This window comes from Monodelphis domestica, chromosome 1 (assembly GCF_027887165.1).
Source record: "Monodelphis domestica isolate mMonDom1 chromosome 1, mMonDom1.pri, whole genome shotgun sequence".
Taxonomy (NCBI): domain Eukaryota; kingdom Metazoa; phylum Chordata; class Mammalia; order Didelphimorphia; family Didelphidae; genus Monodelphis; species Monodelphis domestica.
Genome location: NC_077227.1, coordinates 603,023,890 through 603,042,980, shown reverse-complemented (window position 1 = coordinate 603,042,980; position 19,091 = coordinate 603,023,890). Strand labels below are relative to the sequence as shown.

General features: G+C 34.8%; 1 protein-coding gene across 3 annotated transcripts in view; it reads left to right on the top strand.

The window, feature by feature from the left end:
• Positions 1 to 19,091, top strand: part of ANAPC1 (anaphase promoting complex subunit 1) — a 130,116-nt gene that overhangs the window by 20,892 nt on the left and 90,133 nt on the right. For all 3 annotated transcript variants that reach the window (XM_007476582.3, XM_016425864.2, XM_016425877.2), the window contains 6 exons: positions 2,690 to 2,780; positions 2,894 to 2,959; positions 10,673 to 10,807; positions 11,951 to 12,091; positions 12,881 to 12,941; positions 16,063 to 16,250. In XM_007476582.3, the coding sequence (XP_007476644.2) occupies positions 2,690 to 2,780; positions 2,894 to 2,959; positions 10,673 to 10,807; positions 11,951 to 12,091; positions 12,881 to 12,941; positions 16,063 to 16,250 (682 nt within the window). The remainder of the gene's footprint in view (positions 1 to 2,689; positions 2,781 to 2,893; positions 2,960 to 10,672; positions 10,808 to 11,950; positions 12,092 to 12,880; positions 12,942 to 16,062; positions 16,251 to 19,091) is intronic.

Genomic DNA, 19,091 nt, shown 5'->3' with positions numbered 1-19,091 from the left:
GAAGGAAAAGAGCTGAGGCTCAGAACTCCCACTAAATTTATCCCCTGTCTACATGAAATACATGATGACAGGAAGTCAGTGGGCTCCTGGGAAATGTAGATCTTTTTTAGGAATACAGATTTTCAATTATACAATTTTATATATATTATCTAATTTGATCCTAACAGTGACTTTGTGAGGTAGATGCTATTATCATTGTTTTTTTCCTGATGAAGAAACTCAGGCTGGCAGAGATTAAGTGTTTATGAGAGGATTTGAACTTAGTTCTTTGATTCCATGTTCTGTGGTACTTTTGAATGGATAATATCTTTAAGAATATTCAGAAGTGGCTGAATGATCAGACCCAAAGAGTAATCATTAACAGTTCAAGGTCAGCATTAAAGGAATTCTTAAGAAGAATGCTCTGAGAATCTTTCAGGATTGGCTATGAGCTCTTTAATATTTTTATCATTGACTTAGATGAAGGCATAGATATCCTATTTAAAAAATTTGCAAGTGTCTTAACTCTGGAAGAATATGCTAGCTAATACTTGAAGCCCTAAAAGATCTTGAAAGGTTAGAACATTGGGCCATATCAAATAAAATAAAATTTAATAAGGAATATAGATGAGGGAAATTTAGTAGCATGTCTTAAGTTGACATAAGTCTTACCAGAGATGGGATTTGAATCTAGGTCCTGTAACATGAGTCAGTCTCTTTTCTACTGTATTACACTGATACTGGGATCAGCATCTTTGAAAATGAAGATTTTTTTTTCTTCACACTACAAATCTCTGTTTCAAGTCCATAGTTTTCCACCAATTCCTAGTAAAACTATACTTACTATTTGGGAAGATATTTAAAATGTCTTAAATGGGATTCTTCCCTGTACTTCACAATATTGTTTGCCCTTTTCTCTTAAGATTTTTGTATGTAGCTTATTTATCTATTTAGTGCTATACCCATTGAACTTCCAAAAAAATTTTTTACTGACTTAGAAAAAACCATAACAAAGTTCATTTGGAAGAACAAAGGGTCAAGGATATCCAGGGAAATAATGAAAAAAAATACAAAGGAAGGTGGCCTTGCAGTCCCAGATCTCAAACTCTATTATAAAGCAGTGGTCATCAAAACAATTTGGTACTGGCTAAGAGACAGAAAGGAGGATCAGTGGAATAGATTTGGTATAAGTGACCCCAGTAAGACAGTATATGACAAACCCAAAGAGCCCAGCTTTTGGGACAAAAACCCACTATTTGACAAAAACTGCTGGGAAAACTGGAAGACAGTGTGGGAGAGATTAGGTTTGGATCAACACCTCACACCCTACACCAAGATAAATTCAGAATGGGTGAATGACTTGAACATAAAGAAGGAAACTATAAGTAAATTAGCGGAACACAGAATAGTATACATGTCAGACCTGTGGGAAGGGAAAGACTTTAAAACCAAGCAAGACATAGAGTCACAAAATGTAAAATAAACAATTTTGATTACATCAAATTAAAAAGTTTTTCTACAAACAAAACCAATGTAACCAAATTGAGAAGGGAAGCAACAAGTTGGGAAACAATTTTCATAACAAAATCCTCTGACAAAGGTCTAATTACTCAAATTTATAAAGAGCTAAATCAATTGAACAAAAAATCAAGCCATTCTCCAATTGATAAATGGACAAGGGACATGAACAGGCAGTTTTCAGATAAAGAAATCAAAACTATTAATAAGCACATGAAAAAGTGCCCTACATCTCTTATAATCAGAGAAATGCAAATCAAAACAACTCTGAGGTATCACCTCACACCTAGCAGATTGGCTAATATGACAGCAAAGGAAAGTAATGAATGCTGAAGGGGATGTGGCAAAGTCGGGACATTAATTCATTGCTGGTGGAGTTGTGAATTGATCTAACCATTCTGGAGGGCAATTTGGAACTATGCCCAAAGGGTGATAAAAGACTGTCTGCCCTATGATCCAGCCATAGCACTGCTGGGCTTATACCCCAAAGAGATAATAAGGAAAAAGACATGTACAAGAATATTCATAGCTGCACTCTTTGTGGTGGTCAAAAATTGGAAAATGAGGGGATGCCCTTCAATTGGGGAATGGCTGAACAAATTGTGGTATATGTTGGTGATGGAATACTATTTGTGCTAAAAGGTATAATAAAGTGGAGGAATTTCATGGAGACTGTAATAACCTCCAAGAAGTGATGCAGAGCGAAAGGAGCAGAACCAGGAAAACATTGTAAACAGAGACTGATACACTGTGGTACAATTGAACATAATGGACTTCTCCATTAGTGTCAATACAATATCCCTGAACATCCTGCAGGGATCTAGGAGAAAAAAACACTATCCACAAGCAAAGGACAAACTGTGGGAGTAAAAACACCGAAGAAAAGCAACTGTTTGACTACAGGGATTGAGGGGACATGAATACAAATACCAACAACATGGAAATGGGTTTGAATCAAGGACACATGTGCTACCCAGTGGAATCGTGTATTGGCTAGGGGAGGGGTGGTGGGAGGGGGAGGAAAAGAAAAGAATCTTTGTTTCCAAGGAATGTTGTTTGAAAATGACCAAATAAAATAATGTTTAAATTGGGGAAAAAAAAGATTTTTGTATGAAATGAAAATGAAAAGAAATACATTTCTGTTGGCTTTGAACTAACTGAAAGGCTTTCTTTTTTTAATTCCATTATTTAGCTGTGTAAAGTTTCAAGAGACTAATGATAAAACTCAGCTGATCTTTGGTTCTGTCACTAACTTACATGCAAAAGATGCAGCACCAGTGGAGGTAAGTAGACAATATTTGAATGTTATCAGATCTCATTAAACTCTCATAATTTAAAAAAAAGTTAGCTCTTCTCATATTAGCAAACTAAAATAATTTATTATATCTAATTTTAGAAAATTGATACCATGCTGGTCCTAGAAGGCAATGGAAACCTGGTACTATATACTGGATTGGTTCGGGTAAGTACTTAATAGCATTTATATTATGTTTTTTGTTAAAATACTCCACTAGTATTTATTACCTAATTGTATTGTTCACCTCTTTTAAATGTGGCAGCCTCTGTAATTACTTGATTATGACTATCATTTTCTTTGACCATCCTCAAAATGTGATTCTCATATGACATGATCTTGAAACTTTTTGCCATTTTTGTTGCCCTCTACTAATGGCTTTCCCTAAAATGTGTTTTCTCAGACTAAAAGCAATATTCCAAATGTGGTCAGACCAAGGTAGACTATAGTGGTACTGTTTATCCACTGAAGAGACTGCCCTTCTTAACGTAGACTAATAGTTCATTCACTTGTATAGCTTTCATATCATATTCTTGATTTAAATTGACAAAGAAGTCTACTAAACTCAAATCTTTTTCTTAAAAAACTATTTTATATCTTTTATATTTCCCAATGTATTCCTCCTCCCCTTCCCAGAGAGCCATTCTTATTTAAAAAAAGTACAGCATAAAAAAGTTGAGCACAGTTAGCTATTAAAATAGCAGAAAAGTCTGAGATTATCTGTAGTGTTCCATATAGTATTCTTATTCTTCTAGACTCTTCACATTACTCTCCTTTATATAACTTTCCTTTCTGGCCAAAATGGTCTCTTTGCTCTGTCTTGAACTCAGCATCCTATTTTTTGAATCCATGCCTTTACAAAGGTTATTTCTTATGCCAAGAATCAACTCCCTCCTGGCTTCTGCTCTTAAAATTCCTAACTTTTTTGAGGGTTTCCTCAAAATGTCACCTTTTTTGGAAAGTTTTTTTTTTTTTAATCCAACTAGTTATTATTATTTTTATTAGGGTTATTTATATATATATATATTTGCCATTTACCTCCTTGGAGTATGTTTTGAATAACAAAATCTCTAGATTGAAGACTATGGACATTTTAGTCATTTCAAATTACTTTCCAGGATGATTAGATTCATTCTCAACTCCATTAATAGTGTATAAGTGTGTTTTTCTTTCTAAAACCCCTCAAATCTTGACTTTCTATGCTTTTCTATCTTTGTTCATTTTTGTGAGTGTGAGGTTAAAACTGTTAAATTTTATGGTTGGACTGAATGTTTAATTGGTCACCAGGGATTAAATTTCTAAATCCCAAAAATGAATTATTAAAGTAAAATGGAATTTTTTGATAGTTTATTTTTACAATAGAGGGAAGATATTAAGAAAGAGAGAAAAGGGGGGAAGAGAGAGAGAGAGAGAGCGAGAGCGAGAGAGAGCTCCAGCTTACTCTGAGCCAGGTAGAAATTCTAAGACCTCAGCCAGGGGAAAGGAGTCTCAAGACAATGGGCCTTTCCCAGAGGCTCATGCCTCCAGAAAGGGCAAGGAAGGAAGTCAGCCTTTACACTCACCACATTGGCAGTTCAATCAGCAGATTCTTTTATCAGTCTCAACTCCAGCAGGCTCCACTCCAAGTGTCCCTTCACTCCAAGTCCAAGTGTCTCACCTCTGTGTGTCTCTGTTTCCACTTTTAAAGACCTTTTTCTCTTGTGTCACTTCCCTTAAATTTTTACATCTACCAATCATAGCCGACACTCCTCTCCAGGACTGGCCCACTCTTTCACATGTGGGTCACAGACCTCTCACTCAGAGTATGAAATGGGTGTTTATACCTTTTTGTGGTTAAAATCCAAAATGGGCAGATCTCCATACTCAACTTTAAGTACTGTGCTTTACACTTTGGGGATTAAAATCTAAAAATAGGGGATTACAATTTAATCTTCACAATTAAGGAAGAGCTAAGTACCTTCATTGTTAAAATCAGGAGAGAGCCAAATCCAGTCTTCACAAAACTCAGTCTTGTTTTTGATTTGTATATTTCTCTTACTAGTAATAATTTGGAGTATTCTTTTTTAAATAATTTATTCATGATAGTTTTCCAGGATTACATGATTCATGATTTTTCCCTTGCCTCTCCTGGAGCTGACAAGTAGTTCTACTGGATTATACATATATCATTGTTCAAAGCCTATTTCCATATTATTCATATTTGCAATAGAGTGATTTTTTAAAGCCAAAACCGTAATTACATCCCTGTTGAACCACATGATCAATCAAATGTTTTTCTTCTGAGTTTCTACTCCCACAATTCTTTGTCTTGATGTGGTTAGTATTTCTTTCTCATAAGTTCCTTAGGATTGTCCTGGGTCCATTGCTATTGATAAAAAAGTCTATTGCATTTGATTTTGCCCCAGTGTATCAGTCTCTATGTTCTCCTGGTTCTGCTTGTTTTGCTCTGCATCAGTTCCTAGAGATTGTTTCAGTTCTTATAGAAATCAAGTAGTTCATCATTCCTTTCAGCACAATAGTATTCCATCACCATAAGTTGCCAAAATTTGTTCAGCCATTCCCCAATCAATGGACATCCCCTCATTTTTCAATTTTTTGCTACCACAAAGATTGTAGTTATAAATATTTTTGTACAAATTTGTAGTATTCTTTCATTTGATAATGAAAAGTTTGAAATTCTTATTTTAATAACTATTTGTGTCATTTAACATGAACTTATCAATCAGTAAATGTGAAGCATCTATTATGTGCCAAGGATTATACTAATCACTGGGAATACAAAAATAAGAAAAAGACAATCCCAGACCTCAGATACCTTACAGTCTAATTGTGGAAACACTTATGCAAACAAATGTCTACAAAACAAGCCATGTACAGAATAAATAGGAAATAATCAACAGAGGGAAGGTGCTAGATTAAAAAGAAGTTGGGAAAAGTTTCCTGTAAAAAAAGGCATTTTTATTAGGGGTTTAAAGGAAACTAGGTAAGTTCATAGGTGAAATTGAGGAGGAAGAAAGTTCTAGGCATACAGGTCAACCAGAGAAAATGCCCAGAGGCTAAGAGATTGAATGTCTTGTCTATGGACCAGCCAGGAGGCCAGTGTCACTAGTTTGAGGAATATGTGTCACAGAATAAGGTGTAAGAAGACTGTTGGAGAGGGCTAGGTTATGAAGGATTTTGAATGTGAAACAGCATCTTGTATTTGATCCTGGAGTTGGTAAGGAGCAACCAGGAATTATTGAGCGGGTATGAACCTTAAAAATTTCCCAGGCCCTGTGATATGGAAGTCACTTTAAAAGACTGATATATATTAATTTAAGGTCGCCAAGGAATTCAGCTATGTAATTCCTAAATGAAAACTCAAGTCAGCTGTTAACCTTTTTATGGTGTTTTAATTACAAACAGGAGCAAGAAAAGTATTAGAGGGAAAGAGAGAGAGGGGGAATAGGGCTTAAATACCCACTCTGCTTAAGCTGAGCCAAAGGCCCAAGGCCCTGGATAGCCAAGGCAAAGAAAAGAGATCAGTCCCTATCACTCACGTGACCAAAATGGAGAAACAGTCTGAGCACTCCTCCACCCAAGCACCAGGCTCCAACCACCTCCACCTTCTTCCCTCCACACAGGAAGTCCCCAGAACTCCTGAGCTCTCCTCTACCTCACTTCCTGTCTCTCACCTGTGCCAATGGTGGCTCTAGCTTAACCCAGGACCACCCAGAGTTCTGTCCCCTTTGCACATGTCTGTTAAAGGTCATATTCTCAAATAATTAAATCTTGAGCTTTGCTGCAGCCCTTCCTAAATCCTGTTACCCTGAGTAGGGTGGAGATTGTAGTTTCCAAGTCCTGATTCTGTCATTCCAAGTATCTCTATTATTATTGATCATGAAATAGCCAAATCCCATCCTCTAAAGAATGGTTTGAACAGGGTTGAGTAGTTTTGAAATTCACAATTCCCCCTGAGGCCCAAGGAAGACTAATCTCTCCGATGGGTCTTGTAAACATACCAGCTATGAAATTACAATAGTTAGAGATAAAGGAAAAATAGGAGAGATAGAGAGAGACAGCAAAACCAATGTTTTGCTGGGCAAATTGACAAAAGCTAATTAGGGGCCAGTCCCCTTTGGCAGAAGAGTGTACATTCAAAATAAATTCAATCAACCTTCAGTTCAAGCAACCACACCCCAAGGTTCATTCTTGATCTTGATGTAATGTAGGTTTTCTGGCATCTTTCTGCAGCAGTTCATTCTCTGGATTTAGGAGTTAGCAAGCTTCCTCCTTGAAGATGTTTCTCAAACAAAAAATAACTTTTCAAAATCTTGGAATTTTATTAAAATACAGCCCTACTTCATAAGGCTGGGTTAAGACCATTCCCCATTTGAGCAGTGAAGGTACTTGATCAGGAATGTGAGAACTCTACTTCACCATACTTAAGCATGCCCTAGGGGAAGATAAAGTTGTAAACTCTTTGCTGAACAATGAAAAGTACTTAAACCCATACTTATTGTAAGACAAAAAAGTTCTTAAGCCATGCCTATTTTTGGATATAATACAAAGGGGTGCTAAGTACCTGTAAAGGTCAGGCAACTTGTGAACTTACAAGAAGCAAAGAGGTGAAAACTTACTCAGAGATTCTAGTCTACTCAGGTGTGAATTACTCAAAAGATTAGTCTTCTTAGGTGTAAACTAAGAATGGTCTGTCCTTTGAAAAATGTCTACTGTGATTGGTAGATGTAAGGACTTAGGGGAGGTGACATAGGAGAAAATGCCCTTTAAATAGGAGCTCAGATAAGAGCTCAAGAGACATTCTGAAACATTCAGATTGAGGATTGAGCTGGTGGAGGCAGCTGAGATGATGCTGGCCTGGTGTCACTAGAATCCTTGCTTGGACAGATCTTGTGGTGAGTGATTAAGGACTGACTGATCTCTCTCTTAAGACTCAGGTCTAGGCCATGTTGGCTTAAGGCCCTTCATACTTATTCCTTTCTTATTCTTTCTCTCTTTCTTTAATTCCTCATTGTATTATTAATTAAATTGTCTATAAAACCCAGTTGACTTAAGTATATTCATAATTGGGAATATTTCCCTGGCGACCACCTTATATTTGATTTAAAAACAAAACACTGTGGTGAAAACATATTTTCTGTGGTCACAATTTACTCATCCACTATTATATCTACTACAATTTAAGTCTTCCACTATTTAATCACTACAGTTTATGACCACAACTATTTTAATTGCCACATGGGACAGTGACATTATTGGATCTTTTCTTTAGGAAAATAATTTTGTTGGCTAAATGAGGGGAACCAGAGTGGAAAGAGACTTGAGGCAAATAGCAAGCTGTTGCAGTGGTCCTAATGTGAGGTGATAAGAGGGCTGGCACTATAGTGGTGGCAGTGTCAGGATCAAAGGAGGTGATATTGCAGTGGTGAAGTCGAGAGGTAATGAGAGGTGTAGGGATTAAATTCATGGTTTGACTAAATATAAGAGAATATGGTCGTTGATATTATAACTCAAGTCAAAATGACTTTATTTAGCAGCTTTATTTATAAAATAGAGAGAAAAAGAAAAGTAGAGAAATGTGAAAGAGGTTAGAGTAAGAAGTCTAACTTATCACCCTAATGTTTCTCTGGTGCTTGGCTCAACTCAGGCTGAGCTTATTAGCCCTCCACCAGAGAGCTCTTAGTTGGGGGAGCTGTTTAGCTGGAGGACCTGGTGGTGAATAACCACATGGCAGGAAGGGCTCTCCAGAAACTAATCTCTCCAGAAGCTAGGAAAAGAGTCAACCTTTTAACTCACCTACGTTATAGTCCAAAGGGAATATCCAAGATCAGTCTTACCAGAAGCAGTCCAAAAGTCAGAATCCAAGCTGAGGTTCCAAGCCAGAGCTCCTCCAAAGTAAAGTCCAAAGAAGAAAGTGAGTTTGGACAGGAAGTTCAGGGCTTTTATAGTGCTTTTTCTAGGTCCCTTCCTGTCACTTCCTCCACTTTACAGGGACCATCTTTTTTAAAATTTGCTTATCACTGCCCAGAGGACAGTTAGTCACTTCTCTTTTGCAAGTGACTTGGGATCCTCCCCTACCTAGGAGTAAGAAGGGATGTCTTCTCTTGGAGGTGTAAACTCCTGTAGTTAGTAGTTTGTGGACTTCCCTTACTTTAGAGTTAAGTAGGGGTGTATTTGCTTCTGTTGAGTTTAATTCAAAAGTAGACAAAGGAAAAGTTAATCCTATCTTCACAGAGGTTGAGAATGATTCCTTGATTGTGAGCCTCAGGGACTGGGAGGATGATGATGTCTCTACAGTAATAAGGAATGTAGAAAGGGAAGAAGTTTTTGGGGAAGGATGGACGTTCTGTTTTGGTCATGTTTAGTTTAAGATGTTTCCTGGAAAGGTAATTGGAGATGGGAGATTGGAGATGAGTAGAGAACATAAAATAGCATAAAAATGGTAATTCAATCTGTAGGAAGCTGGTAAAAGTCATGAAATGAAGTACTGTAGAGAGGGAATAGAGAAAGGGCCCACAGACACCCCTGAGGGACACCTATGATTAGAAGGTGTGATCTGAAAGAGGATCCAGCAAAGGAGAATGGAAGGAAGCTGTCAGGTAGGAAGAGAACCAAAAGAGAGTGGGGTACCAAAAAACTTAGAGAGAAGACAGGATCAAGGAAGAGAGAGTGATCAACAGAGTAGTCAAGAAGAATGAATATTGAAAAAAGGCTTTTGGATATGGCAACTAAGAACAATGGTAACTTTGCGTATTGGTAATATTTCTATTATTTTTAGTAATATTGCATTTCTCTCTCTTATATATCTTTCATTCATGGACCTCAGCCTTGGCAAAGGAATAGGGAAGAGGTGTCTCCTAAAATCTCTTCTTTGGGACCAAGATTGTTCTTTATAATTTTACAATGTTCAATTTTTTTCACAAATATAATTTTTTTCATATAAATATATATGTCCTCCTAAACCCTCATTATTTTGCCTTTTTTAAAAAATCAGATACTTTTTTACAAAACAATATTCTAATCAAATGTACTGTTCCTTCATTGCCTGTTTTTTTGGCTTTTTAATCATATTGTTAATTATACCCTTGGCAGAAAACTATCCTTTTGCATATTCCCCTTTTTTAAGTTTGATGTGAAATCACCAACTTGAGCAAGGGAAATAGTAAAATAAGCTAGTAAATTTGCATGACATTACAATTACATTAGTGTTGTGTATTTTTAGCTTTCTGCTTTATGTGAAAACAACTCATATAGCCAAGAAGACTTAAATAATTTTCTGCCATAGGATCCCAATAATATATAATAAAGAAATTCACCATTCAAATCTTTCTACCAATTCTTTATTCTTGTGTAGTAGGCTATGCCATTTAGCCCCCAAACCTAAAAAAATATATCAAGATGGAGAGGCTTTATGGAGAAGCACCTGAGGCCCAGCTTAGCCCAGTTATAGAAACTCGATCACCATCAAGCTGACTGGCCACCAGGTAATGAATTTTTTGGCCATAGCAATTTGTGGAACTATCTTCTGTGGAAAGATTTTGATCTGTATCAGCAAAGACTACTCTTTTCCTAATGCAGTCATAAATCTTTTGAAGAACTGATAGAGCAAGAAATAAGTATCATATTAAGAAAGGTTTACATTTTAATATTCACTTCCTTTTTTGGCTTCTAATATTGAACACTAATGGTTTAACACTATAGATTCAAATTAACATTCTTATTTTAAGTGATTCATTTATCTTCAGTAACTATTTTATAGTTTAGAATGTTATGAAAGTTGTATGTCTTAACATATTCTTTATATATAATCATGATTATATAAAATTATTATATATCTTCTGAGCCAACATTTTTTCCCCTTCTCTTATTTGTTTACAAAAGGTAGGGAAAGTTTTCATTCCTGGACTGCCAGTTCCTTCTCTGACAATGTCCAACACAATGCCAAGACCTAGCACTCCTCTGGACAGCGTTAGTACTCCTAAGACTCTAAGCAAGCCACTTGGTTCCTTGGATGAGGTAAGGAATGTATTCTGAAACGCTCAAAATTAACATTAGAACTTCCATTAGCTATCCAATCCTTTGAATTGTTGCATTTTTCTAAAAGTGAAAAAATCTAGAATAAAAATGTAGGAATTGAGCTAATATTCTTTCTGGAATTAAAATAAAGACTGGGTAATCTCAAACTAATGAAGATATAGGACTAGAAAGAGGGTCAGAGGTAAAGTTGTATCTAGGAGACATCTAATATATAAGTGATAACTGAAGTGTGAATGAATGAAATTACTTTTTATTTTTGTGTTATCATTTTTGTCAATGGATAGATATTGTACTTAGGTCATAGACTGGATCCTAATGGGGGAAAAGTAAAACAAAATAAGCAGTTACTAGAACCATAATAACATTGTTTGAAAGGAACACTGATAGGTAATTAGATAAGAAAGGCTTCAGCCCAACATTGAACCTGAAAATGGGCTTAATTCCTCATTTTTTTAAAGTATTAAGTTAGAGAATTTATTCTATTTCTCTTTTAAGAATTGGTTCTTCATGGGGCAACTGGGTGGCTCAGTGGTTTGAGAGCCAGGCCCACAAATGGGAGGTCCTGGGTTCAGATCTGACCTGAGACACTTCCCAGCTGTGTGACCCTGGGCAAGCCACTTAACCCCCTTTGCCTAGCCCTAACCACTCTTCTGCCTTGGAACCAATATGTAATATTGCTTCTAAGATGGAAGATAGAGGTTTAAAAAAAAAGGAATTATTTCTTGACCTAAAATATCTTATACATAGAAATGATTAGTTGTACAATCAGCCAAACAACAAAAAGTCCATGACTGGGAACTTAGTATTTTCTTGCTGCTTAGTTGGTGACTCCTGTGGTTGCATTGAAAGTGCTACACTGATAACTTGTGGGCCGGTCTTGGAATCCATCCACCATTTATAATTATATGGTAAGATGTGATCTAAATTCTAAACAACTAATTTAAAATCATCTCTTGGAAATCAAACTATTTTTTAAGTTACAGTCTTCATATGTATCTAAATTTTCTGATTCTAGATTTAAGTCCTAATTGAACTTAAGAAAATTCACTGTGCACAGGGGCATTAGCTTTTAATGTTGATTTGATTCCAAAGAACTAATTTTGTTCTTTTACCTTCTTTCAGGTAGTACTGTTGTCACCAGTTCCAGAGCTTAGGGATTCCTCAAAACTTCATGATTCACCATATATTGATGACTGTACTTTTCAGCAACTTGGAAGTTACATTCACTCTGTTAGAGACCCTGTCCATAACAGAGTAACACTTGTAAGTACATATTCTGTGAATAGAGATCTTAAAAAGAAATATGGCCGTGAATTCAGGTTTGACAGGATAAAATGTTTCAGTTGAAGAGGAAATTTTTCTCTATGGTTATATTTTCTTTACTTTTTAAATGCCTTGGATTGTTCAGCATTGTTTTATTTTCTTTTGATTATTCCCATTATGATATTTGAGCTTAGATTTAGGAGTCTAATGATTAGTATTTTAAACATCATTACTGAACTTGTATCTTCCCCAAATCTTGTAGTATTACGTACAAAATGAGCATACTTACAGACATTTAAACTAAAATATTGTTTTTAAGAGTGTTTAAAATTATATAGTTTTTCAATATTTTTGCACATATACAGATTTAAGAATTTTACTTAAGCAGTACCTTATAGCAGAAGAGAAAAATAATATTTATTAGTTTGAATTGTATTTATTTGAAAGTGTTTATAAATAGGAAAACATTTATAAGAATATATATGTGTGTGTGTGTGTATATATATATATATTTTTTTTTAATTAAGCCCTTACCTTCCTTGCAAGGCAGAAGAGTGGTACGGGCTAGGCAATGGGGGTCGAGTGACTTGCCCAGGGTCACAGAGCTAGGAAATGGCTGAGGCCAGATTTGAACCTAGGATCTCCCATCTCTAGGCCTGACTCTTAATCCACTGAGCCACCCAGCTGCCCCCAAGAGTATATATATTTTTAAATAGAAGTGAATAAGTAGGAATGTATCATAAATAGAAATATTTACTTTCTAATAATTGTTTCCATTTACTTTACTAGGAACTCGGTAATGGTTCAATGGTTAGGATCACCATTCCCGAAATTGCCACCTCAGAATTAGGTATGATTGTATATTATCTTTGTGGTATTTATAATTTGGAGTAATTGTCAGAAGAATAATGCTCCTGTAATTTGCATCAGTAGTTTAGAAATATGGAAACCTGTTCTCAAAACTGTTTTGAGCAAGTTCTTTTTTTTTTCTCGAGCAAGTTCTTTTTGCAGTGTGGCTAGAGTATGTTTTGGGTGTCAGCCTGAGCTCTGAAGAAGCTTTGAGGTGTAACAGCCCCCGGGATCATATTTCAACATTGTTATTTTTTAAAATAAATTTTTATTCATATCTTTGTTTTTATATCACCTACATGCCCCAGTTTCTTCTTCTCAGAGTCAGAGTCCCATCCTTCTAACAAAGAACAAAGAAGAGGGAGAAAAGCAGTTCAGCAAAACCAAACAGTATAGTGCAAAAGACAGAGTTCCACACTCATAGTCTCCCATTATGGTAAAGAATCAGGAAGAGATGTGTTCTTATATTTCTTTTTTGGAATCAGGCTAAATCATTACAGTGTCCTAGCATCCTGTTCCATTCGTTGTTCTTTCCTTTTTACATTGTTGTAGTCATAGTTTATACTTTCCCTTGTTTCTACTTGCTTGACTTTGCAATAATTCATTTGTCTTCCCATGTTTCTTTGTATTCATATTACTAATTATTTCTTACAATACAGTAATAGTCCTTCACATTTCTATGTCACAACACTTTTAGCCATTCATAAAATTATATAAGATGTGATCTAAGTTCCAAACAACTAATTTAAAATCATTTCTTAGAATTCAGCTTATTTACCATTTCCTAAATTGTTGCATATTTTCTTCTTTCTATTACAAAAAGTGCTACTATAAATATTTTGTTCTGTATGAGACTTTGCTTTTTGTCATTGATTTGGGTTATATATTTTTAATCTCTGGATCAAAGGGTATGGGCATTTTAGTCATGCTCTTAACATGACTCCAAATAGCTGTTCGAGATGATTGGACAAATTCTCATTTCCATTAACAGTTCATTGTTGTGCCTGTTTTCTATGACACTTCCAAACTTTTTGTCTTTTGTCATCTTTGCAAATTTTGTAGGCATGAAATGATTTCTCAAGTTTAATTTGCATTTCTCTTATTACTAGTAATTTGGAACATTTTCGTAACTATTAGTTCTTCAGTTCTTTTGAGAACTATTTGTTCATATTTTTGACCATTTATTTCTCATATTAATATCATATGTGCAACAAAATAACTATTTGGAGAAAGCAGCTAAAGTAAGAACTGATTTAAAGTAGTTGTCCTGGCTCTGTGTATATTATCTTTTGCAAAGGAATGCCCTACTAACAATAAAATATTGTATATTCCAAAAAATCTAGGTAAAGAAGTAGTGCTTTCAACATAATTAAACATATTTGATTACAAGTCATGAAAATAAAACTGGCAATTATATAATGCTTTAAGGTATGTGTGTAGAGCAATATACACAATTTTAGATGAGCCATACAGTATCCTATTAGGTAGGCACAAAGGCATTATTAGTCCCAACATATAAATGAAGGAACTAAGGCTTAAGGAAGTTATAAGGTATAAATGACATGTCTCTGGCTCACATGGTTATCAGATATCAGAGACAATATTCAAAATTTTTCTGACTTTTAAGTCCTGCATGTTTCTAATATACCATTCTATGATTTTCTTATTTTTGTGATCGAGATTGTAGTGGAGGTACAGTCTATGACAAGTGCAGGGAGTACCTACACTGATAAAATAATTTATCTTTTGAATACTAAAAAGTTTCTGTTGGTTCTTTAAAGTCATGACAGATTTAGTTTACTAAAACAAAATATTGCTACAAGTTAGCCTTCCATTGGTGTAATATGTGATAATCTGTTGGTACAGTAATATTTCTCTTATCCAGCTGCTTTTGATTATGGTCAAGGATATAAGAAAGACCTCCATGTGGACATAGATAGGTATGCACTAAAGCTCAAGTGCTTAAGTAGCAGTTTGTTGGGTTCTCTTTTCACAGAACCACAGCTCCTCAGAGGCCATCTAGCTCAACCTCACTGAATTCTATATATGCTTATTTTATACTTGTTTCTTTTTTTTTTTAATACTTGTTTCTAATAAGCTTTGTCATCAGATTTCTCAATCCAAAGCAAATTAGAAAGTAGGCTTTATGAAGGAGGGCATACTAATTCCAAGAAATAACACTGAAGGAATATCCGCAAAATTAAAACAGCTAAGTAGTCTCATGCCATTTAATTTAGGATCAGAAAGCCCTCCATGCTTCAGTAACCCCTGAAGACATAAGCTGATGTATCATGAAGCAGAGGGCTGGACCTGGAGTCAGAAGGACCCAAGTTAAAATCCTGCTGCAGACACTTCCTAGCTCTGACTCTTTGTATATAGTATTTTAAAATTTGCAAATTGTTTTTACCTTATTTTGTATTATCTCATTTAATCCTCAGATACTGTGCTTATTTATACTGAAGAAAATGAGGTAGAGAGCAGTTCAGTGATTCCCCCAGAGTCCCACAGCTATTAAGGGTACCTGATTAGATTTTTCTGACTAATGAGTCTAGTGTTCTATTGACTCTACCACCAAGGTACCTGCTAAAATGGAATTGATAATACCCACTTCACTGGATTATAAGACTCCCAATGAGACAACTTGCTTTGCAAACCTTAAAGCATTAAATGAATGCTAGCTATTATTATAGCTGCTTCAGTGTTGTATAGCATTTAATGACTTCATCTGTCATTTGTGTTGAGGGAATTCCCGAGTTTGTGTGTGTGTGTGTGTGTGTGTGTGTGTGTGTGTGTGTGTGTGTGTGTGTACCTTTCTCTATAATTACACTGTCATCAAGAAAAGTCTTTGATATTTAAAATTAACTATATTTCAAGGTTAACAAGTATAATAGCCTTATATTGTTTAAAAAATATGAGAGAGAAGCCATTGCTTTTGAACTACATTCTATTCCATCTAATGAGTGACTTTGAGAGATCATTAAGTTGGTGATTTTTCATTTTGTTGTCTTTTTCAAACAATTATTTTTGGCATGTTAGACCTTCTAACAGTGAGCTTTTACCTTTGGATGAGGAAAAAATACATGCTTAAAAGATATACTAAAACTAACCTCTGTTTCTAATAGTAAAAAAGTGTTTACAAGCTGTCAAGTCTATACTACCAAAAGAGATAGCTGTGCAGATGCTTGTCAAGTGGTACAATGTGCACAATGCTCCTGGAGGACCTAGTTATCATTCAGAATGGAACTTATTCGTAACTTGTCTAATGAATATGATGGGCTATAACACAGACCGCTTGGCATGGATCCGCAATGTAAGTCAGTTCTTTTTTCTCCTACGTTCTTATATTTGTATCAACAGAATATTTGAATAATTAATAGCATCACAGTATTCAGTTAGGTACAGTTAGGTAAATGAATAGTAATAACAATAAAAATAGTAGCAAATCCACCTTATTCAAAATAATCAGATATGAGTAATATTTATTATTGCTTGTGTCTATATATTTTGTACCTAAGTTGTTTAGGGCAAGGCTAATTTAAAAATCTAAAATCATATATATTTATATAACACTTTTTTTTAAATAAAAAAAAGTTTTTTACATAGCACTTTAAAAATGTAACAGTTCTAAAATTTATTACAAATAGAAATGTGATAATTTAATAGTTTTATAAATATGATGTTATTCTGTTTTTATAATGTTCCTCATAAGATGGGCCAATTATTAGTCTCATTAACATAAAAGAAAAAAAGACATCAAGAAATTACATTATTGTCCAGGATCAGATAGCTAGGTTGTTTCACAGTTCAGCCCAAACCCTTCTCTTCTAATTCCTATTCCCTTGACTTTTTACATTAGACCAATATTCCCAATATATCTTTACATATTTATTTTTTTAAAAAACCCTTACCTTATATCTCAGAATCAATACTAAGAATATTGGCAATTTGGATTAAGTGACTTACCCAGAGTCATAAAGCTAGGAATTATCTGAGGTCAGATCTGAATCCTGGACTTTTATCCCTAGGTCTAATATTCTGTCCATTGAGCCACCTAGTTACCCATGTCTTTGCATATTTAGATGCATTTAGGACAGGCCTTTTGGTTTATGTGAGCTACCGCATACCCTCCCATTCCCACTCTTCCACTCCCACAAAAAAAGGGCAGAAAAACTTTTGTTGATATAAAATAGATAAGTGCCTGTAAACCCCATGCACATAAGGTGATCATCGACTCATTTTTATATTAGATAGAAAAGGTGGCTGTTTGCAAGGGCCATTGGTCTTAGACAGTTCTTTAAATGACAAATCCCATTTATTTCCTGGGGGATACTGGTCTGTCAATAAAGTCCAGCCTTCAGCAGTGCTGCAAGTCAAAGCTCATCTGTCCTTTTCTCTTTTTCAGATTTTTCTAAACTCTTTCTTTTTTCCTTGTCTTTCTCTATTTCTATTCTTTTCCTCTTCCCTTTTCCTTTCTCCCTTATCTTAACTAAGAATATGCTTTAAAAATACCCTTCCCTGACATTTTCCCCACCAGAATACATAATACAGTTTTGATTTTGGAACTCTGTTTATAGTGTTGCACAAAAATAAAAAGGTTTAAGAAAGTAAATTAGATCATTTAGCCCTAAGCTATTTAAAATATAGCTCAGTTACTAAACATCTATGAAATACCTACTGTATATCAGACATTTTAAAAAATTACTTAAATATAATTTATACACAGACTGATTATGAAAATAGATCTCTTTCAATACAATACTCTATTTTCTGTCTTGATAAAAAAGATGATAAAGCAAATAAAATAATTTATTTTTGAAGTTGCTTTCCCACAGCTCCTGAGGTCTATATCAGACATTTTGCTAAGGCTTAATAAGTGTTTTGATTGATAGATATATGAATAAGTTCAAATGAATATATTGTTGGATTACCTTTATGAGATGTATTTTTTAAGGTTCTTGTTCCTTGGGAAGAAATCTCTTTGGAAAAATAAGGCTAGTGGCCTTCTTTTCAAGATTACTTTCTATTTAACTATAAAGGTTTCTTCTGTATACTAATTTAATTACATGTTCTTACCCACATTAGAAGGTAAGTTGGATTGAAGAGGCTTGGTTTTTCTTAGTATCCTCAGACCCTAAAAGAATGTCTAACAAAGAAGAAACCATTGCTTAATAAATATTTGCTGAATAGGTGATTTTAGATTAATTCTCTATTTCCTTCCACTTAGGCCAGAGACCAAGGCCATTCTTGTCTCATTTTAATACAAAAGTGTTTTCTGCAGAATATTTTTGTCATTTTTCCCTGTGCTATTTAGATATTCTAAATAATGTACCCTTAGGAGAGAAATAGTAGCCAGAATTGGGATTCATTGTTTTTTTTTCTTCAATGCAGGAACATTCATAATAAAAAAAATAGTTTACAGAGAGTATTCTTCACAGAAGCATATGAGAAAAGTAATCTCTTTTACAGATTAGAAATGTGACTTCCTCTCTGTCACACCGTTTTAAAGTAGGAGAGTCAGAACCTCTTTCAACGTCCTCCCCCTCAAACACCAGTGATCTTCTGCTGCAAGGCCATCTTCCTTACTCCATGTTCTTTGTCTATGAAAACTCAGCTCTCCTCAGTCCAAGGTTTGAAACCCATGTGATGCCAAATCCAGTTATCAGTCACTGTTTTGAGAATACTGATCCTTGAGATGTGCATCTTCATTTTGTTATTCTAGAGTCAGGGATATGCATTTTGACCAAGTGCCAGCTGTAAAATTGAAATAGTTTCAGCTTCTAGTTTAAAAAGTTTTTTGTCTACTAGTTTGAGATGAACCTATATAGGGAGGCACTTAAAAAAGTTATAGTACATAGCATTTTACTTTTTTTTTGCCTGTTGTTTTATCTTTCTGTTCTTTATGATCTTAATTCTAATTTTTGGTATCCCATTATATTACTGGGTTTATTAGCTTAAATTTTTAAAAAATTATTGCTTATTTTTAGCATTCTTTAAATTTTGAGTTCCAAATTCTCTCCCATCCTCCCCCCTCCAACCATGTAAAAGGCAAGCAAATATCAGTTATACATGTGAAATCATGTAAAACATTTCTATATTAGCTATATTGAAAAAAAAAGAAATACCAAAGAAAATGAGAAAATTATACTTCAAT